This window comes from Triticum urartu, chromosome 7, assembly GCF_003073215.2.
Source record: "Triticum urartu cultivar G1812 chromosome 7, Tu2.1, whole genome shotgun sequence".
Classification (NCBI taxonomy): Eukaryota; Viridiplantae; Streptophyta; class Magnoliopsida; order Poales; family Poaceae; genus Triticum; species Triticum urartu.
Genome location: NC_053028.1, coordinates 266,740,658 through 266,763,364, shown reverse-complemented (window position 1 = coordinate 266,763,364; position 22,707 = coordinate 266,740,658). Strand labels below are relative to the sequence as shown.

General features: G+C 42.9%; 1 protein-coding gene and 1 long non-coding RNA gene across 2 annotated transcripts; one reads left to right on the top strand and one right to left on the bottom strand.

Moving 5' to 3' along the window:
- Nucleotides 1-3,578: 3,578 nt before the first annotated feature.
- Nucleotides 3,579-8,275, bottom strand: LOC125523358 (probable RNA methyltransferase At5g51130). The gene is made up of 8 exons (XM_048688403.1): nt 7,880-8,275; nt 6,926-7,040; nt 6,251-6,298; nt 4,928-5,180; nt 4,728-4,815; nt 4,561-4,626; nt 4,080-4,148; nt 3,579-3,993 (listed from the first exon to the last, which is right to left on the bottom strand). Exons 1-8 carry the CDS (start codon nt 8,114-8,116, stop codon nt 3,904-3,906), a joined length of 966 nt encoding a protein of 321 aa, XP_048544360.1. The 5' UTR covers nt 8,117-8,275; the 3' UTR covers nt 3,579-3,903.
- A 938-nt stretch (nt 8,276-9,213) lies between these two features.
- On the top strand, nt 9,214-11,183 carry LOC125522639. Its single transcript, XR_007289866.1, has 2 exons — nt 9,214-9,259; nt 10,587-11,183. It is a non-coding gene; the product is annotated as an uncharacterized LOC125522639 (long non-coding RNA).
- Nucleotides 11,184-22,707: the final 11,524 nt, after the last annotated feature.

Sequence of the window (22,707 nt, the reverse complement as noted above, 5' to 3'; positions counted from 1 at the left end):
CCGCGGCGCTCTCTAGCCACGTCCTATTTTTTAAGTAATATATTCAATATTAGTCTTGTTTTGAATATCTCGTCGGAATAAACACATTTGTCCAAATAAAATGTAAATCAAACTTTTGTTTCGCAAGATATCAGGCATCTAATTTGTTTACATAGAAAGAAATAAGATGACATATTTCTGGGATGGAGTTATAGAGAGAGGTGGGGCATGCATGGACCTGAGATTTTTTTTTTGAAACTATGATGATTTTTATAGCAAATTTAAAAACTATACACCCTAATGTATAAAATCAAAAGTATCACTCCGTCAGCCTACCGTTGGCCGAAGATGGACTTTTCGGCCTACCGTTGGCCGAAGAGGGACTTTTTGGCCAACTATTGGCCAAAAAGTAGTCGTTCTTCGGTCAACAATAGGCCGAAAAGTGGTCTTTGGCCAGCACATGCTCTCCTGTTTTAGAAAATTCATATCAATTAGGATTTTTAATATTTTAATTTGATTCTTTTTGCATTAGAATAGAAATTTTATGAAGTTTCTGTAGATATCAAGTTTGACTAGATTTGAAACTTTGAATTTGAATTTTCAAGAATTTGCTCAAATCACTAGATTGCCTATAATTTGAGCTAGGAGTATTTTTTTATATGATTCTTTTAATTTGAGCTATTTCTTTTAATTTTAATTGCTTTGAATTGTTTTCTTTAGTTTTTTTGACATATTCTTTTAGTTTCTGTTAAGTTAACAGTAGATATTTTATTTGTAGTATTTTTTGTATTTTATTTCTTTTATCCTTCATTTTCTTTTTCGCCGTTCTTTCCCTCCATTTTCTCCCGCTATTTTCTTTTCTGCCATTCTTTGCCGCCATTTTCTCCCGCCATTCTTTGCCGCCATTTGCTCCTGACATTTTCTTTCCCATCATTTTATTTGCCGCCATTCTCTCCTTCCATTTTCTCCCGCCATTTTCTTTCCCGCCATTTTCTTTCCCGCCATTCTCCCCTGCCATTTTGTTTCCCGCCATTCTCTCCCGTCATCTTCTTTCCCGCCATGTTCTTTCTCGCCATTTTCTCTTCTCAACTTATAAAACGAGCCTCACGGTGTCCATGACCGTAGATAACATCGTCTGACACGGTATGTGTCTCCTGCGTCGGTGCTGGTGGTGGAGTGTGAAACACTGTCTGAGAGAAGTCATAAGTGTTTACAGCTTCGTCATCATCATCGGAGAGTGTTTCACACTTATGACTTCTCTTAGAGAGTGTTTCACACTCCACATGAAGGCATCATCGTCATCCTCCGCCGATGCAGCACTCTTACCCTTTGATGATGCGGCACTATTGCCCTTTGACGATGCGGTACTCTTGCCCTTGGTGCTCGGCATGAAAATATCGTCTTCATCCTCGCTGTCTTGGGTCAATAAATAAGTATGTTCTGCTGCAGCCTTTAGGAATGCTTCACCCTTATGTTGTTGCTTCTTCCATCTTCCATGCAACCTGAGAAGTTCTTTTCGTATCTCCTCCAAGGTCCTTGCAGGCTACCCGCACCCACTTAATGTGTGAGCCAACTCATTCAGTAAGGTGTCACTACTGAGGAGTTCGTCCCATGGAACTATCCTATTGTCTATCGTGAAATTGGTGTCTAAACTCGAAAGACATTTGAACATACTAGGGTGAAAACAACTACGATCAAAAGGATAACCGGACATCTTGACGAGACTACACTGGCCTCCTTAGTGTGGCGGAAGAGAATGGCGGGAAAGAAAATGGCGAGAGAAAATGGCAGCAGAGAAAATGGCGGGAAAGAAAATGGAGGAAAAAAGATTATGGGAAAGTATAGTTTTTTCATGTATAAAACGGCAATGGTTGTACAGGATTTATAAGGCACTTTTAAATATAAACTCCTATCAAGCTCAAAGTTTTCTAGTAGGATAAAAGAAATAAAATACAAAAAAATACTACAAATAAAATAGCTACTGATAAATTAACAGAAACTAAAAGAATATGTCAAAAAAGCTAAAGAAAACAATTTAGAGTAATTAAAATTAAAAGAAATAGCACAGAACCTATAAAACACCAAAACAGAACTGTTTTCATAAAAATCTAATTTTAAATAATCCTAAAATTTGCCAATTAATTACTACTGATAAACAAAGTCACAAAGAACCACTAGCAAGAAAGAATCATCTAAAAAATACCCCTAGCTCAAATTATAGGCAATCTAGTGATTTGAGAAAATTCATGAAAATTCAAATTCAAATTTTCAAATCTAGTCAAACTTGATATTTACAGAAACTTCATAAAATTTATAATCTAATGCAAAAAGAATCAAATTAAAATACTAAAAATCCTAATTGATATGAATTTTTTAAAACAGAAGAGTAGGTGTTGACCGAAGACCACTTTTTGGCCTACCATTGACCGAAGACCACTTTTTGGCCAACGGTTGGCCGAAAAGTTCTCTTTGGCCAATGGTTGGCCGAAGAGGGTTCGGCCAACAGTAGACCGAAAAGTCCCTCTTCAGCCAACAGGAGGCCAACAGGGCGATACTTTTGATTTTTATGCATTAAGGTGTATAGTTTCGAATTTGCTATAAAAATTATCATAGTTTCAAAAAAAAATCCTGGACCTGACACTACAAATGGTTCTGACACACAACCTGACCACGGCGCAGAACATGCACGGGATAACTCGTGCATGGCAGATGATCCGCTCTCGTGTTGTCAAACTGACTAACCTGGATGGAGCAAGCAAGCTTAACGAATACGAACAGTACAAAAAAATTTGTGAGAGGAAATACGAACAGTACAATAACTAGCCAGCGTGCTAGGACTATGCCGTGGTCCTAGCCGGTGGTGGGACCACCACCTCGACGGCTTCCGGCCGACGATCCTGCTGGCCATGCCGATCAGCATGCCTATGGATATCCAGCTCTGTGCCGGCCCACACCTCCATGTCCTCGTCGGTGTCGGTGGTCGCCGGGCCGTGGAGGTGGTGGTGGTGGTGGTGCGCCACGCAGCCGTCCTTGAGGCACCGCACCAGGGCACAGATGAGCAGCCTCACCGCGACGACGGCTGCGACGACGATGAGCACAGCGAGGAAGTAGTCCAGCGCCGTCCGGTGGATGTGCTGGCACTCGGCGACGCCCATGCACACCATTGTCAGGCGCAGTTCATGCAGTCATGCATAGCAGCTCGCTGCGATCGAGCTGGCTATATAAGATGAGATAAGTTGAGAGAGAGAAGGGATTCCTTGCTTGGCTTGGGGCAGCGGAGAGGATGGAGATGGTTGCACCTCTGCCGAGCTGTGCCTTCCTTTGGGCTTCTTTTTTATTTTTGGAAGATCCTTGGAGCTTTTGGAATGTGGTTGCATATTTGGACGGTGACTGATCAATGGCTTTTTCTTCAAAGTGCTCGTGGAGTGGGCTCAGGTGCAGCTTGAGCTGCAAGGGACTGCGACATTGGCGATGCAGCTCCAGAGCTGAGCAATGTAACAAGTACAGTGTCTGAAAGTTGATATAATCCAACCAAGATTTGCCGGTTTATATATACGATAAAGCGGTTGCAATTGTAAGAGCGCGAGAAAACTAGCCTGTTCATAGGAAGCGAAATCTTACATCACTGGAAGGTTTTCTCTGGCATCTAACATTCATCTATACAGACGCTTAAACTCTGGCAAAGTATCGAAAACCACCTAGTGAAGGCAATACCACCACCACCCTATCCATACCATTCCTTGGGCGCTTGTTGAAAATGACACTTCCACAAATTGCTAATCCAGAGTTATGTGAAAACCTTGATCATCATATTTGTACCAAAGAAAGCACCGGTGAAGCTTGACGAATCCCGCAGCACCAAACTTATGCGCCCGAAGCAACAGATGAGCCTCTGAGCAAGAGGCAGGCGTTAATCTCATTCCATCATTTGTAGTAAACTTCAATTGGGCGGTCAAAACCAGCGACGGATCCGACCAATCTGTTGGTAATCACCTCTGCTGACCTGAATCCTACCTGCAAGCACAACTGCATGGTTTACAACGATTCTGCTGCAGGGAACTGGAAAAGAACATAGCATTAGTTGCCGATATAGAATGCACCTTATCAAGAAGTACCTCCCGGAATTTCTCAGGGTATATACAGATATATTTGAAGTTTTCTTTGGCAAACTGAAATCCACCAGAAAAAAGGACAGGATGATGTGAGTTAACTTCACCCCATGAAAGATTGAGAAGAAATAATTGTTTCATCGATGGATCGGGATTTTTGTTACTAAGAAAGATTGTGTGATCAGGGGAAACAAAAGCAGGTTGGGTGAGAGTAGACACCAACGAAAATGATGAAAGACTTTTTCAGAAAGAAAAAACACGTAAATGATGAAAGACCAGGAAGCAATTCAAACCAAGGAGTACATCTAGCTTTGAAACGAGCAAGGAACCAAAAGAACAGCTCAATGCAACATACTCATGGCTATCCTTCAGGCCTTCACAAACAGAGTTAGAGCTCTAAAGTTGAAACTACCATCTCAAGCTAAAAACAAATCATGTAGCATCAGTCATCAATCTGACAATCAGAAATTACCTCTGACACTAATCTGTTTTTCCTATACGAGGTCCAAGGTTGAGGCTCCATGATAAAAATCCCTCCCTGCAAAACAAGAGAAGCCAGCGGAAAGAAGACAAGGTATTGTTAGTTTTTCCTCTTACCACAGAGATCCAATTTAGGGACAGCAAAAGATAAATAGATACCGGTCTTAGAAGACTCCATATCTTCACAAACAAAGTGATTATGCCATCATCACCCCAGTTCAGGTGGATCCATTTTGTCACGCTCAAACTGCAAGAGAACAAAAGCACAACCAATCAAGATGACATTCAATTTGGATAGTGACTAATACAAATAAACCAAAAAATCTCTGACATGTCTCGCTTGTAAATTTGCAACTTACCACATGATGGTGTCATACTGTTCTGCATATTTGTGTTTGCTCTGTACAAAATTTTCAGACCGAAAAGAGACAATTTCAAAAAGATCAGGTTGTTCGTCCTTAGAAATATTTCCATTTGGCATTTCAGATACCACTTCTTCTGGACAGCTCTGAGCTGTGGAGTCTGACGAGTTATGGACCTTGGCACTTTCTGGAGCCACATTGCCTGTTCGAGATATCCTTCTTAAATTCCAGTTAGCAAGGTCAATCAAACCTACAAGGTTAATATCAGAATCAGTTTCATTTGACAAACCCAACACAGCTAACCATACTACATTGGGCAAGCCAAGAACACACAAACATTACGTAATACAAGGGACTATTCAATTATGGTTGATGATATTTATTGGTAATCTGTCAAATACTATTACTTAATTACGAACCATGCATCTAACATCAGAAAATTACAGAAAAACAAGTTTGACTGTCATAAATGCACATTCTGCTAAAGAACAAATTAACATTATAAATGTCATACAGAGTTTCATAATTTCAAGATAGGTTCCGTTATCAATAGAGAAACATCGAATTTGTGAACAGGATGGTGTGGGCATCAGCAAGGATGTTATGCCATTAAAAAAAATGTCCCACCAAATTCTACTTCTTTAGACTTGCAACCACAACATGCCTCACAAGCATTGTGTCAATACAATAATTACGAACTACTAGCAACACTGAGATGGTTTGGGCATATTCAGCACAGGCCTCCAGAAGCTCCGGTGCATAGTGGACGGCTAAAGCGTGCGGAGAATGTCAAGAGAGGGCGGGGTAGACCGAATTTGACATGGGAGGAGTCCGTTAAGAGAGACCTGAAGGATTGGAGTATCACCAAAGAGCTAGCTATGGACAGGGGTGCGTCGAAGCTTGCTATCCATGTGCCAGAGCCATGAGTTGGTTGCGAGATCTTATGGGTTTCACCTCTAGCCTACCCCAACTTGTTTGGGACTAAAGGCTTTGTTGTTGTTGTTGTTGTTGTTGTTGTTGTTGTTGTACTAGCAACACTGAGCTGGCATATGCAATAACCGGTCAAACAGGACTAGATTTTCTTACTGGCATTTAATGTTGTTCAGAAATGAGTATTAATGCTCTCAGCGCGCAACATTATATATATAAACACAAAATGTACATAAAGGCTGCTGAGAGACAAGCATCAATCAGATATTCAGATTGTTTTTCGAAAGATTCCAACTACCAGGTACTTCATGCACTAAAAACAAACAGTATGAAATCTGTATTACAAATATACAATATTACTTCATTAAATATTACAATAACAGTTTAAACCTTTATCGATGTCAACTCCAAGGATGCTTCGACATTCAAACTTCGTCGCTGGACAAGGTAAAGAAAATTAGAGATGAGAAACTGTGTTTGACAGGAAATTTATTTAGAACATTCTACAATATCTCTCTCTTGCAATTGTGACATCTGCCCCAAAAAAATTGTATATGTCACCTGTGATGTATTGATTTCTAGCAAATGAGTGTCAGAAGAGTCACTAAGTCATCAATGCACAGAATAATGAAGCAAAAGACCAGCTACAGCTAATTGGCATTCAGTTCTTATACGGTCAAGAGTTGTCAAATGAAAACTATGCTATTGCAGACCATTATAATAATAAGTTAACAAAGGTAGCTGACATGTTTATGTAGGGCAGTCTCAACTGTATTACAAGTGGCAACCTACAATAGATGGCACATACTCGATTAAAATTATCCTAACGTAACCATATGAATAAATCAAAGAATATTTACAATAATTAGCTAAATAATGCTTATGTTAATATGGATAAGACTTTCATATTCAACAATAGAAACTAAAACAATGTAACTGCACAGTAACAGCAGTCTGCTAATTCAAGAACAGAAGCTATTACATTGAAGTTGAAGACATGAGAATAAGACCGGAAGATCATTAACCAAACAAAACAGAACAAATTTTTTATCCCCAGAACATTACCTATACCGATTGTGACCAAACCTTGGTTGCATCCAATATCGAGACAATCCTTGCCTGCAAACCACTCCTTCTTGAATATCTCAAGGCGGGGATCTTCACCAACGTTACGATCAATCTGTTGAACATCAAAAGATTGAAGTTATCAGCTAAGATTGATTGATCCAGCCATCGAGTGTCCTTTTATCGTATGAAGTGAACTATCATGTGCAGCATAGAACAATTAAATGTCCAATCTAATGAATAGACCCTCTATCCATCTATTTGCCTCCTTAGTACAGGTGAATTTAGCATAAGCAGATCTGTGAAAACAAGTACGTGCAATTAGGCTCCATGCTTGCTTACTCCTTCTATGCCAATAGCCATTACAGTAACACCTTGGGGCATTTATTAATCAGAAACTATATTACATGTCCAATATGGGGTCAAAGGCTCAAAGCAGTGGTGATTACTGTGCCCCTGAAATTCGGCAGCCATGTCACACACAGTACCACAATGGTTGGATTGTCTAAACCAATGAAATGATGAGCTAATGGTATGGCGTAAAAGCGGCAATTTAACACCAAAATACCCAACAGATAGCGTCTATGCTGGCCTACCACAAACTAGAATCAAACAAAACAAGTATATTCATCTCACTCCAGTTTCCATTCAATACAAAAAAAAGGAACCACGGGCCCTCGTTGCAAAACTCAAGTTCTGCCAGCTCTGAGACACAAATCAACGCAGAAACCTATTAGCGCATTTCATCAAATAGTTAGGGCGCGTCCTAAGCAAAAGCTCCACCGCTTTCAGCTAAGAATCCTAGTCCGTATAAACCATCCCAGTCCCAGGAACATAGCAATCTCCAGCAAATCATTTCACCAAATAACTACACGGCATGCACAACACAATGACGATTCACCCTTTGTTAGAGAGAGGCCACAGAGTGGAGGGGAGAAGCACGGTTCAACTCACTCGGTAGCCGTAGTAGTTCCTGTAGTTTCCGTAGATGAAGGCACCTCCCTTGTTCTTCCGCTTCTTCCCTCTACCTCCGCCCCCACCACCTGCACCACCGCCGCCGCCGCCACCACCACCACCGCCGTTTCCTCCTCTTCCCTGTGCGTCGCTCTGTTTTCTCTCCGCCTCTCCTTTGGGCCCCTTGGCAGCGGAAGGTGGCTGCGCGACGCCCTCCGGCGCAGCCGTGGTGGCCATCCCCTGAGGAGGGGTGGCTCTCTTCGCCGCCGCCTTGTCTCGCTTCGCGCGGACGGTAGTGGGGAACAGCGCGCGGACGGCGAGGCGGAGGAAGAAACCCTTCGAGGCGAGAGGCTTTGCGGCGCCGACTTGAGCAGCGAAACAGAACAGACCAGCGCACCTGAAAGAAAAAGAAAAGGGAGGAAGGACACGGCGAACAGACCTAGCCAGATGGGCCGGCCCGGCACGGCCCATCCAGGCACACCTAATATACGGGCCAGCACTCATGCCATACTCCCTCAAAAAAAGGTATGGCACAACAAGTAAACGCTCCGGCCCACCGACATGTTTAGCTAGCCTTTATCTGTTTTGGGAGCTAATTTAAAACAAAACAGACGCTAGGCAACTCGCTCCCAGAATGCTCCCCCGATTGCAAGCTTCGGCCGTCGGATCTGCCCCTCTGGCTCGCTGCACCGTTGGATCTTCACTTGCACTTAAATCGTTTTTCACCTCCCAGTCATTTTCCTTGCCCAATGACGAGTGGGCTCGTCTCAAGATTGCATTGGTTGTCTCAGCAGCGGGTCATCTTCGGGCGGGTGAACCTTCCCTCGCGCGTCGCGCGTCCCGTGGCAGGGGCGAGGAGCCCATTGGACATAACCGCACCAAACCCTAGCCCACCGTCCATAGCCACCCGCTCCTTCTCACAGCCGCCGCACCATTCCTCCCTTCCTCCCCCTCCTCCTTCCCGAATCCCCACCACGGCGCCGACCTGCAGGCAAAGGGCGACAGCGGCAGCGCTCAATTAGATCTGTAGGAGAGAGAAGATGAGAGGGAGAGAGAGGAGGGAGAAAGAGAGGAAGAGGAGAGGAGGCACAACGTCGGATGGGAGAGTGGCCAACCCGGCTCACGCCGGCTGGGGCCGCACCCCTCCCCGAAGGGCGGCGATGATGGGGGGATCCGCCGGCGCCATCCAAGCTCCCGACCGACGGACTCGCTGGGTCGCCGCCCCTCCCGTGCGGCGGGAACATCCATGGCGGTGCGGGCTGGGGACCGAGCGGCGGGGCCCGTGATGCGTTTCGGTCGAGGGATTGGTCGGGCTGACGCGGGATCTTAGCCACCGTCGATGGATTTCTCGCAGCTTGGCTACCTGTTGCTTTGGATCCGGTACGATCCCCATCTCTCTCTCTCCGAGAAAAAGCTCTTTATTTGAATGACCAAGAATCCATGGTGTGCTCCTAAACTGCAAGGAACACTCCACTACGAAACTCACTTAAGCAGGCTGATAGATGATACCTTGTCTTGAGCCTATTTTCTCAAAATAATGAGAGGCTGAATGATTCAGACACAGGCTGGACCATCTTTCTCACCTCATCATTTTGTTACATTTGATTACAACCCAAACCCTATGCTGAATCAGGCGAGCTCTCGTTGCTGGATCACTGGCCAATCGTCGGGTTGGCGGCCACGTCAGTTCCGCACCGCTGCCAGCGACCGCCGTTCTGTTGCCTTGGATTCGGGTGTGGCGTTGGCTGGGAACCGTATGGTGTTTGTCTGACGTGTCGTCCGCATCGTGGGGGTTTGGTCGGTTGACTCCAGGTATGAGCAGCTCCTGAGCTTGATGGCTGGATGTGTGCACACATGTAACGGGGTATCATGGTCATGTTGCTTGGTGTGCAGAGGCAACCTCATTTTTGGACCAAAAAGAGGGGCGATGACGATGATGATTGGCTGAAACAATCATGTCTTGAGCATCAAGACAGCCTTGGCTTGTGGGACTAAACAGAGCTGAAAGAGTCGGTGTCACCGTTGGAGTTGCCCTTAAGCCTACCCTTACCTTTGTTGTAGCCTGCTCAATTTTATTGCCGGTGTTGGATGATCTGTGCCTTGGGCGGTCGTTCTGATGAGTGATACTCTGGTACCAGGTCTATTTCAACACACACGAACCCATTGACCTCCCATGTTCCTGGGGAGCGTTGCATGTCAGAAAAATTAGGGTTTGTGTCACACAAAGTTCTGCATTGACACTTAGAAAGTAAGTGAAAAGCGATATGCCATTTTTTGAGGCTATCTACAATCCCGTTAAAAGGCAACTGCTAAACACTGAAGGGCAATGGAACTCAATTTGTCAGTATCGCAGTTTGATAAATTGTATTAGTGGTATTTCTTGGATTTATATAAGAAAAACAAAAATAGCTACCTTTGTGTGAATTACAGTGCCAATGATCAGTTCTTTGTATCAGACATGAATGGACAGATTCAAGATTTCCTTTCACCTAGGCTTGGTTAGTTGGCCACTTCAATTCCCACTTTCTGTCATGTAATCTTGATGTCGATACTTCGACATTACATACAGAATATGATGCATTATGTAGAAGTTACTAATGGTCAAAAAAATTCTGGATATGACACCTGCTTACTCCTATTCACATTATGTAGAAGTTGCATAAGGCAGAACAAGAATAAGAACATTTGTCAGTTTTTTCATGTGCAGGTTCAGCAGCGGGCAATGCTCAAGACAGAGTTGGGCGCACATCATATATATACATATGTTGTCGTGTCTTAATAAATGGAGATGAGCAGAAGTAGAGATGAGATATCTATCCGACTGTCATCCTTCCAAGACTTGGGTTTGTCATCTCTGTCAGCGTCCGCCTCCGCTTCCTTTGTTGGTTGTCGTTTCTTTGTACACTGCTGTAGTTTAGAGATCATAATATATTTTCCATGGATACAATTGAATACGACACCCAATTTGCTATATAATTGTTCAGCTCTCTCTCATAGCGATTCATACAAAATATCATGCATAGTGGTCCCAGCTTAAGTAGAATATAACCATTGGATTGTTCAAACTTTGCTCGTGTTTCGCAGGGCACCATAACTCTAATCTGACATGAGCAGTGCAACCACGACAGTGAGCAGTGGAACCGCAAGATAGAGATAGATACAAGTAGAATATAACTGGTCATATTTATAAAATGATCACACTACTTATGGTGCCGGAAGAGAAGGCATCAGTGATAGTGGGCTTGGTGATGAGGGCATCAATACGAAGAGATTAATTCACAACTTTGTTCTTGATAGGTTGTACTGAAGGAAATATGCCCTAGAGGCAATAATAAAGTTATTATTTATTTCCTTGTATCATGATAAATGTTTATTATTCATGCTAGAATTGTATTAACCGGAAACATAATACATGTGTGAGTACATAGACAAACAGAGTGTCACTAGTATGCCTCTACTTGACTAGCTCGTTGATCAAAGATGGTTATGTTTCCTAACCATAGACATGAGTTGTTATTTGGTTAACGGGATCACATCATTAGGAGAATGATGTGATTGACTTGACCCATTCCATTAGCTTAGCACTTGATCCGTTTAGTTTGTTGCTATTGCTTTCTTCATAACTTATATATGTTCCTATGACTATGAGATTATGCAACTCCCGTTTACCGGAGGAACACTTTGTGTGCTACCAAACGTCACAACGTAACTGGGTGATTATAAAGGTGCTCTACAGGTGTCTCCGAAGGTACTTGTTGGGTTGGCGTATTTCGAGATTAGGATTTGTCACTCCGATTGTCGGAGAGGTATCTCTGGGCCCTCTCGGTAATGCACATCACTTAAGCCTTGCAAGCATTGCAACTAATGAGTTAGTTGTGGGATGATATATTACGGAACTAGTAAAGAGACTTGCCGATAACGAGATTGAACTAGGTATTGAGATACCAACGATCAAATCTCGGGCAAGTAACATACCGATGACAAAGGGAACAATGTATATTGTTATGTGGTCTGACCGATAAAGATCTTCGTAGAATATGTAGGAGCCAATATGAGCATCCAGGTTCCGCTATTGGTTATTGACCGGAGACATGTCTCGGTCATGTCTACATTGTTCTCGAACCCGTAGGGTCCGCACGCTTAAAGTTCGGTGACGATCGTAATTAGGGTTTTTGTGTTTTGATGTACCAAAGGTTGTCCGGTGTCCCGGATGTGATCATGGACATGACGAGGAGTCTCAAAATGGTTGAGACATAAAGATTGATATATTGGAAGCAAATATTTGGATATCAGAAATGTTACGGATGAAATCAGGATTTTACCGGAGTACCGGGGGGTTACCGGAACCCCCCCGGGGGTTATTGGGCCTACATGGGCCCTAAGGGAGAAGAGGAGGGTCCGGCCAGGGCAGGCCGCGCGCCCCCTCCCCCTAGTCCGAATAGGACAAGGAAGGGGGGGTGGCGCCCCCCCTTTCCTCTTTCTCCCTTCCCACTTCCTTTTCCAACAAGGCAAGAGAGGGGAGTCCTAATGCCGGTGGGAGTAGGACTCCTCCAGGCACACCCCTTGGGCCGGCCGCACCTCCCCCTCTCCCTCCTTTATATACGGGGGCAAGGGGGCACCCCATGACACCCAAGTTGATCTTCATGATCGTTCCTTAGCCGTGTGCGGTGCCCCCTTCCACCATATTCCACCTCGGTCATATCGTAGCGGTGCTTAGGCGAAGCCCTGCGTCGGTAGAACATCATCACCGTCATCACGCCGTCGTGCTGACGAAACTCTCCCTCAACACTTTGCTGGATCGGGGCTCGAGGGACGTCACCGAGTTGAACGTGTGCAGAACTCGGAGGGGCCGTACGTTCGGTATTTGGATCGGTCGGATCGGGAAGACGTACGACTACTTCCTCTATGTTGTGTTAACGCTTCCGTTGCCGGTCTACGAGGGTACGTAGACAATACTCTCCTCTCTGGTTGCTATGCATCACCATGATCTTGCGTGTGCGTAGGAATTTTTTTTGAAATTACTACGTTCCCCAACAGTGGCATCCGAGCCTAGGTTTTATGCGTTGATGTTATGCACGAGTAGAACACAAGTGAGTTGTGGGCGATATAAGTCATACTGCTTACCAGCATGTCATACTTTGGTTCGGCGGTATTGTTGGATGAAGCGGCCCGGACCGACATTACGCGTACGCTTACGCGAGACTGGTTCTACCGACGTGCTTTGCACACAGGTGGCTGGCGGGTGTCAGTTTCTCCAACTTTAGTTGAACAGTGTGGCTACGCCCGGTCCTTGCGAAGGTTAAAACAGCACCAACTTGACAAACTATCGTTGTGGTTTTGATGCGTAGGTAAGAACGGTTCTTGCTCAAGCCCGTAGCAGCCACGTAAAACTTGCAACAACAAAGTAGAGGACGTCTAACTTGTTTTGCAGGGCATGTTGTGATGTGATATGGTCAAGACATGATGCTAAATTTTATTGTATGAGATGATCATGTTTTGTAACCGAGTTATCGGCAACTGGCAGGAGCCATATGGTTGTCGCTTTATTGTATGCAATGCAATCGCGCTGTAATGCTTTACTTTATCACTAAGCGGTAGCGATAGTCGTGGAAGCATTAAGATTGGCGAGACGACAACGATGCTACGATGGAGATCAAGGTGTCGCGCCGGTGACGGTGGTGATCATGACGGTACTTCGAAGATGGAGATCACAAGTACAAGATGATGATGGCCATATCATATCACTTATATTGATTGCATGTGATGTTTATAGTTTATGCATCTTATCTTGCTTTGTTTGACAGTAGCATTATAAGATGATCCCTCACTAAATTATCAAAGTATAAGTGTTCTCCCTGAGTATGCACCGTTGCGAAAGTTCTTCGTGCTGGGACACCACGTGATGATCGGGTGTGATAGGGTCTATGTACAAATACAACGGGTGCAAAACAGTTGCACGCGCGGAATACTCAGGTTAAACTTGACGAGCCTAGCATATAATAGATATGGCCTCGGAACACGGAGACCGAAAGGTCGAGCGTGAATCATATAGTAGATATGATCAACATATTGATGTTCACCATTGATACTACTCCATCTCACGTGATGATAAAACATGGTTTAGTTGATTTGGATCACGTGATCACTTATAGGATTAGAGGGATATCTTTCTAAGTGGGAGTTCTTAAGTAATATGATTAATTGAACTTAAATTTATCATGAACTTAGTACCTGATAGTATCTTGCTTGTCTATGTTTGATTCTAGATAGATGGCTCGTGCTGTTGTTCCGTTGAATTTTAATGCGTTCCTTGAGAAAGCAAAGTTGAAAGATGATGGTAGCAATTACACGGACTGAGTCCGTAACTTGAGGATTATCCTCATTGCTGCACAGAAGAATTACGTCCTGGAAGCACCGCTAAGTGCCAAGCCTGCTGCAGGAGCAACACCAGATGTTATGAACGTCTGGCAGAGCAAAGCTGATGACTATTCGATAGTTCAGTGTGCCATGCTTTACGGCTTAGAACCGGGTCTTCAACGACGTTTGGAACTTCATGGAGCATATGAGATGTTCCAGGAGTTAAAGTTAATATTTCAAGCAAATGCCCGGATTGAGAGATATGAAGTCTCCAATAAGTTCTATAGCTGCAAGATGGAGGAGAATAGTTCTATCAGTGAACATATATTCAAAATGTCTGGGTATCATAATCAGACTCAACTGGGGGTTAATCTTCCTGTTGATAGTGTCATTGACAGAGTTCTTCAATCACTGCCACTAAGCTACAAAGCTTCGTGATGAACTATAATATGAAAGGGATGAGTAAGACTATTCCTGAGCTCTTCGCGATGCTGAAAGCCGCGGAGGTAGAAATCAAGAGGTGAAGGAAATATGCCCTAGAGGCAATAATAAAGTTATTATTTATTTCCTTATATCATGATAAATGTTTATTATTCATGCTAGAATTGTATTAACCGGAAACATAATACATGTGTGAATACATAGACAAACAGAGTGTCACTAGTATGCCTCTACTTGACTAGCTCGTTAATCAAAGATGGTTATGTTTCCTAACCATGGACAAAGAGTTGTTATTTGATTAACGGGATCACATCATTAGGTGAATGATCTGATTGACATGACCCATTCCATTAGCTTAGCACCCGATCGTTTAGTATGTTGCTATTGCTTTCTTCATGACTTATACATGTTCCTATGACTATGAGATTATGCAACTCCCGTTTAGCCAGAGGAACACTTTGTGTGCTACCAAACGTCACAACGTAACTGGGTGATTATAAAGGTGCTCTACAGGTGTCTCCGAAGGTACTTGTTGGGTTGGCGTATTTCAGATTAGGATTTGTCACTCCGATTGTCGGAGAGGTATCTCTGGGCCCTCTCGGTAATGCACATCACATAAGCCTTGCAAGCATTGCAACTAACGAGTTAGTTGCGAGATGATGTATTACGGAACGAGTAAAGAGACTTGCCGGTAACGAGATTGAATTAGGTATTGAGATACCGACGATCGAATCTCGGGCAAGTAACATACCGATGACAAAGGGAACAACGTATGTTGTTATGCGGTCTGACCGATAAAGATCTTCGTAGAATATGTGGGAGCCAATATGAGCATCCAGGTTCCGCTATTGGTTATTGACCGGAGACGTGTCTCGGTCATGTCTACATTGTTCTCGAACCCGTAGGGTCCGCACGCTTAAGGTTACGATGACAGTTATATTATGAATTTATACATTTTGATGTACTGAAGTTAGTTCGGAGTCCCGGATGTGATCACGGACATAACAAGGAGTCTCGAAATGGTCGAGACGTAAAGATCGATATATTGGACGACTATATTCGGACATCGGAAAGGTTCCGAGTGTTCGGGTATTTTTCGGAGTACCGGGAGTTACGGGAGAAGCAATGGGCCTTGATGGGCTTTAGTGGGAAGAGGAGAAAGGGCCAAGGGGCTGCTGCGCCCCCCTCCCCTTGTCCGAATTGGACTAGGGAAAAGGGGCGGCCACCTTTCCTTCTCCTCCACTTCCTTCTCCCTTCCTCCCCTCTTGGTGGACTCCTACTAGGACTTGGAGTCCTAGTAGGACTCCACATCCTGGCCGCACCAATTGCCTTGGCCGGCCTCCTCCTCCTCCATCCTTTATATACTGAGGCAAGGGGCACCCCATGAGACACAAGTTGATCTTCGTGATCGTTCCTTAGCCGTGTGCGGTGCCCCCCTCCACCATATTCCACCTCGGTCATATTGTAGCGGTGCTTAGGCGAAGCCCTGCGACGGTAGAACATCAAGATCGTCACCACGCCGTCGTGCTGACGGAACTCCTCCCCGACGCTTTGCTGGATCGGAGCCCGGGGATCGTCATCGAGCTGAACGTGTGCCAAGAACTCGGAGGTGCCGGAGTAACGGTGCTTGGATCGGTCGGATCGTGAAGACGTACGACTACATCAACCGCGTTGTCAAACGCTTCCGCTGTCGGTCTACAAGGGTACGTAGATCACACTCTCCCCTCTTGTTGCTATGCATCACCATGATCTTGCGTGTGCGTAGGAATTTTTGTTGAAATTACTACGTTCCCCAATAGTGGCATCCGAGCCTAGGTTTTATGTGTTGATGTTATATGCACGAGTAGAACACAAGTGAGCTGTGGGCGATATAAGTCATACTGCTTACCAGCATGTCATACTTTGGTTTGGCGGTATTGTTGGATGAAGCGGCCCGGGCCGACATTACGCGTACGCTTACGCGAGACCGGTTCTCCCGACGTGCTTTGCACAAAGGTGGCTAGCGGGTGACAGTTTCTCCAACTTTAGTTGAACCGAGTGTGACTACGCCCGGTCCTTGCGAAGGTTAAAACAGCACCAACTTGACAAACTATCGTTGTGGTTTTGATGCGTAGATAAGATTGGTTCTTGCTTAAGCCCGTAGCAGCCACGTAAAACTTGCAACAACAAAGTAGAGGACGTCTAACTTGTTTTTGCAGGGCATGTTGTGATGTGATATGGTCAAGAACATGATGCTAAATTTTATTGTATGAGATGATCATGTTTTGTAACCGAGTTATCGGCAACTGGCAGGAGCCATATGGTTGTCGCTTTATTGTATGCAATGCAATCGCGCTGTAATGCTTTACTTTATCACTAAGCGTGGTAGCGATAGTCGTGGAAAGCATAAGATTGGCGAGACGACAACGATGCTACGATCGAGATCAAGGTGTCGCGCCGGTGATGATGGCGATCATAACGGTGCTTCGAGATGGAGATCACAAGCACAAGATGATGATGGCCATATCATATCACTTATATTGATTGCATGTGATGTTTATCTTTTATGCATCTTATCTTGCTTTGATTGACAGTAGCATTATAAGATGATCTCTCACTAATTATCAAGAAGTGTTCTCCCTGAGTATGCACCGTTGCGAAAGTTCTTCGTGCTGAGACACCACGTGATGATCGGGTGTGATAGGCTCTACGTTCAAATACAACGGGTGCAAAACAGTTGCACACGCAGAATACTCAGGTTATACTTGACGAGCCAAGCATATACAGATATAGCCTTGGAACACGGAGACCGAAAGGTCGAGCGTGAATCATATTGCAGATATGATCAACATAGCGATGTTCACCAATGAAACTACTCCATCTCACGTGATGATCGGACATGGTTTGGTTGATTTGGATCACATAATCACTTAGAGGATTAGAGGGATGTCTATCTAAATAGGAGTTCTTAAGTAATATGATTAATTGAACTTAAATTTATCATTAACTTAGTCCTGGTAGTATTTTGCAAATTATGTTGTAGATCAATAGCTCGCGTTGTTGCTTCCCTGTGTTTATTTTGATATGTTCCTAGAGAAAATTGTGTTGAAAGATGTTAGTAGCAATGATGCGGATTGGATCCGTGATCTGAGGTTTATCCTCATTGCTGCACAGAAGAATTATGTCCTTGATGCACCGCTAGGTGACAGACCTATTGCAGGAGCAGATGCAGACGTTATGAACGTTTGGCTAGCTCAATATGATGACTACTTGATAGTTTAGTGCACCATGCTTAACGGCTTAGAATCGGGACTTCAAAGACGTTTTGAACGTCATGGAACATATGAGATGTTCCAGGAGTTGAAGTTAATATTTCAAGCAAATACCCGAGTTGAGAGATATGAAGTCTCCAACAAGTTCTATTAGCACAAAGATGGAGGAGAATCGCTCAACTAGTGAGCATGTGCTCAGATCTGGAGGTACTACAATCTTGAATCAAGTGGAGTTAATCTTCAGATAAATAGTGATTGACAGAATTCTCTAGTCCACCATCACCAAGTTAGTAGAACTTCGTGATGAACTATAGTATGCAAGGGATGACGAAAACGACTCCCGAGCTTTTCATGATGATGAAATCGATGAAGGTAGAAATCAAGAAAGAGCATCAAGTGTTGATGGTAGACAAGACCACTAGTTTCAATAAAAGGGCAAAGGGAAGAAGGGGAACTTCAAGAAGAACGGCAAGCAAGTTGCTGCTCAAGTGAAGAAGCCCAAGTCTGGTCCTAAGCCTGAGACTAAGTGCTTCTACTGCAAAGGGACTGGTCACTGGAAGCGGAACTGCCCCAAGTATTTGGCGGATAAGAAGGATGGCAAAGTGAACAAAGGTATATTTGATATACAGATTATTGATGTGTATTTTACTAGTGTTCATAGCAACCCCTCGGTATTTGATACTGGTTCAGTTGCTAAGAGTAGTAACTCGAAACGGGAGTTGCAGAATGAACAGAAACTAGTTAAGGGTGAAGTGACGATGTGTGTTGGAAGTAGTTCCAAGATTGATATGATCATCATCGCACACTCCCTATACTTTCGGGATTAGTGTTGAACCTAAATAAGTGTTATTTGGTGTTTGCGTTGAGCATGAATATGATTTGATCATGTTTATTGCAATACGGTTATTCATTTAAGTTAGAGAATAATTGTTGTTCTGTTTACATGAATAAAACCTTATATGGTTACACACCCAATGAAAATAGTTCATTGGATCTCGATCGTAGTAATACACATATTCATAATATTGAAACCAAAAGATGCAAAGTTAATAATGATAGTGCAACTTATTTGTGGCACTGCCGTTTAGGTCATATTGGTGTAAAGCGCATGAAGAAACTCCATGCTGATGGGATTTTGGAATCACTTGATTATGAATCAGTTGATGCTTGCGAACCATGCCTCATGGGCAAGATGACTAAGACTCTGTTCTTCGGAACAATGGAGCGAGCAACAGATTTGTTGGAAATCATACATACTGATGTATGTGGTCCGATGAATATTGAGGCTCGCGGAAAGGTATCATTATTTTCTGAATCTTCACAGATGATTTGAGCAGATATGAGATATATCTACTTGATGAAACATAAGCTCTGAAACATTTGAAAAGTTCAAAGAATTTCAGAGTGAAGTGGAGAATCATCGTAACAAAATAAAGTTTCTACGATATGATCAGAAGTAAAATATTTGAGTTACGAGTTTGGCTTCAGTTAAAACAATGTGAAATAGTTTCACTACTCACGCCACCTGAGAACACCACAATGTAATGGTGTGTCAACGATCGTATCGTTACTTATTTGATATGGTGCGATCTATGATGTCTCTTACAGATTTACCGCTATTGTTTTGGGGTTATGCATTAGAGACAGCTACCATTCACGTTAAATAGGGCACCATCTAAATCCGTTGAGATGACACCGTATGAACTATGGTTTAGCAAGAAACCTAAGCTGTCATTTCTTAAAGTTTGAGGTTGCAACTTATGTGAAAAAGTTTCAACTTGATAAGCTCAAACCTAAATCGAGAAGTGCGTCTTCATAGGATATCCAAAGGAAAACTTATGGATACACCTTCTATCACAGATCGAAGGCAAGACTTTTGTTGCTAAATTCGGAAACTTTCTAGAGAAGGAGTTTTCTCTCGAAAGAAGTGAGATAGGAGGAAAGTAGAAAACTTGATAAGGTAATTGTACCTTCTCCCTTATTGGAAAGTAGTTCATCACAGAAATCTGTTCCTTGTGACTACTACACCAATTAGTGAGGAAGCTAATGATGATGATCATGAAACTTCAGAACAAGATACTACTGAACCTCGTAGATCAACCAGAGTAAGATCCGCGCCAGAGTGGTACGGTAATCCTGTTCTGGAAGTCATGTTACTAGACCATGACGAACTTACGAACTATGAAGAAGCGATGGTGAGCCCAGATTCCGCAAAATGGCTTGAGGCCATGAAATCTGAGATGAGATCCATGTATGAGAACAAAGTATGGACTTTTGATGGATTTGCCCGATGATCGGCAAGCCATAGAAAATAAATGGATCTTCAAGAGGAAGACGGACGCTGATAGTAGTGTTACTATCTACAAAGCTAGAATTGTCGCAAAAAGGTTTTCGACAAGTTCAAGGTGTTGACTACGATGAGATTTTCTCACTCGTATATATGCTTAAGTCTGTCCGAATCATGTTAGCAATTGCCGCATTTTATGAAATCTGGCAAATGGATAAACAAAACTGCATTCCTTAATGGATTTCTTAAAGAAGAGTTGTATATGATGCAACCAGAAGGTTTTGTCAATCCTAAAGGTGTTAACAAAATATGCAAGCTCCAACGATCCATCTATGGACTGGTGCAAGCATCTCGGAGTTGGAATATACGCTTTGATAAGTTGATCAAAGCATATAGTTTTTTTTCTTTCTTTTATTTTGATTCTTTTTTCTTTTTTCCTTCTCCATTTTTTCATTCTTTTTGCTTTTTGTTTCTTTTTTTTTTTTTTCTTTTTTTTTCTTATTTTTTTTTTTTTTTTTTAGGTTTTTTTTTTTTTTTCTTGATCAAAGCATTAGTTTTATACAGACTTATGGTGAAGCCTGTATTTACAAGAAAGTGAGTGGGAGCACTACAACATTTCTGATAAGTATATGTGAACAACATATTGTTGATCGGAAATAATGTATAATTTTCTGGAAAGCATAAAGGAATATTTGAAAGGAGTTTTTCAAAGAAAGACCTCGGTAAAGCTGCTTACATATTGAGCATCAAGATCTATAGAGATAGATCAAGACGCTTGATAAGTTTTTTCAATGAGTACATACCTTGACAAGATTTTGAAGTAGTTCAAAATGGAACAGTCAAAGAAAGAGTTCTTGCCTGTGTTGCAAGGTGTGAAATTGAGTAAGACTCAAAGCCCGACCACGGCAGAAGATAGAAATAGAATGAAAGTCATTCCCTATGCCTCAGCCATAGGTTCTATAAAGTATGCCATGCTGTGTACCAGATCTATTGTATACCCTACACTGATTTTGGCAAGGGAGTACAATAGTGATCTAGGAGTAGATCACTGGACAGCGGTCAAAATTATCCTTAGTGGAATAAGGATATGTTTCTCGATTATGGAGGTGACAAAAGGTTCGTCGTAAAGAGTTACATCGATGCAAGTTTTGACACTGATCTAGATAACTTTAAGTCTCAATCTGGATACATATTGAAAGTGGGAGCAATTAGCTAGAGTAGCTCCGTGCAGAGCATTGTTGACATAGATATTTGCAAAATACATACGGATCTGAATATGGCAGACCCGTTGACTAAAATTCTCTCACAAGCAAAACATGATCACACCTTAGTACTCTTTGGGTGTTAATCACATAGCGATGTGAACTAGATTACTGACTCTAGTAAACCCTTTGGGTATTGATCACATATCGATGTGAACTATGGGTGTTAATCACATGGTGATGTGAACTATTGCTGTTAAATCACATGGCGATGTGAACTAGATTATTGACTCTAGTGCAAGTGGGAGACTGAAGGAAATATGCCCTAGAGGCAATAATAAAGTTATTATTTATTTCCTTATATCATGATAAATGTTTATTATTCATGCTAGAATTGTATTAACCGGAAACATAATACTTGTGTGAATACATAGACAAATAAAGTGTCACTAGTATGCCTCTACTTGACTAGCTCGTTAATCAAAGATGATTATGTTTCCTAACCATGAACAAAGAGTTGTTATTTGATTAACGGGATCACATCATTAGGTGAATGATCTGATTGACATGACCCATTCCATTAGCTTAGCACCGGATCATTTAGTATGTTGCTATTGCTTTCTTCATGACTTATACATGTTCCTATGACTATGAGATTTTGCAACTCCCGTTTACCGGAGGAACACTTTGTGTGCTACCAAACGTCACAACGTAACTGGGTGATTATAAAGGTGCTCTACAGGTGTCTCCGAAGGTACTTGTTGGGTTGGCGCATTTCAAGATTAGGATTTGTCACTCCGAATGTCGGAGAGGTATCTCTGGGCCCTCTCGGTAATGCACATCACTTAAGCCTTACAAGCATTGCAACTAATGAGTTAGTTGCGGGATGATGTATTACGGAACGAGTAAAGAGACTTGTCGGTAACAAGATTGAACTAGGTATAGGATACCGACGATCGAATCTTGGGCAAGTAACATACCGATGACAAAGGGAACAACGTATGTTGTTATGCGGTCTGACCGATAAAGATCTTCATAGAATATGTAGGAGCCAATATGGGCATCCAGGTCCCGCTATTGGTTATTGACCGGAGACGTGTCTCGGTCATGTCTACATTATTCTCGAACCATAGGGTCCGCACGCTTAAGGTTTCGATGACAGTTATATTATGAGTTTATGAGTTTTGATGTACGGAAGGAGTTCGGAGTCCTGGATAAGATTGGGGACATGACGAGGAGTCTCGAAATGGTCGAGACGTAAAGATCGATATATTGGACGACTATATTCGG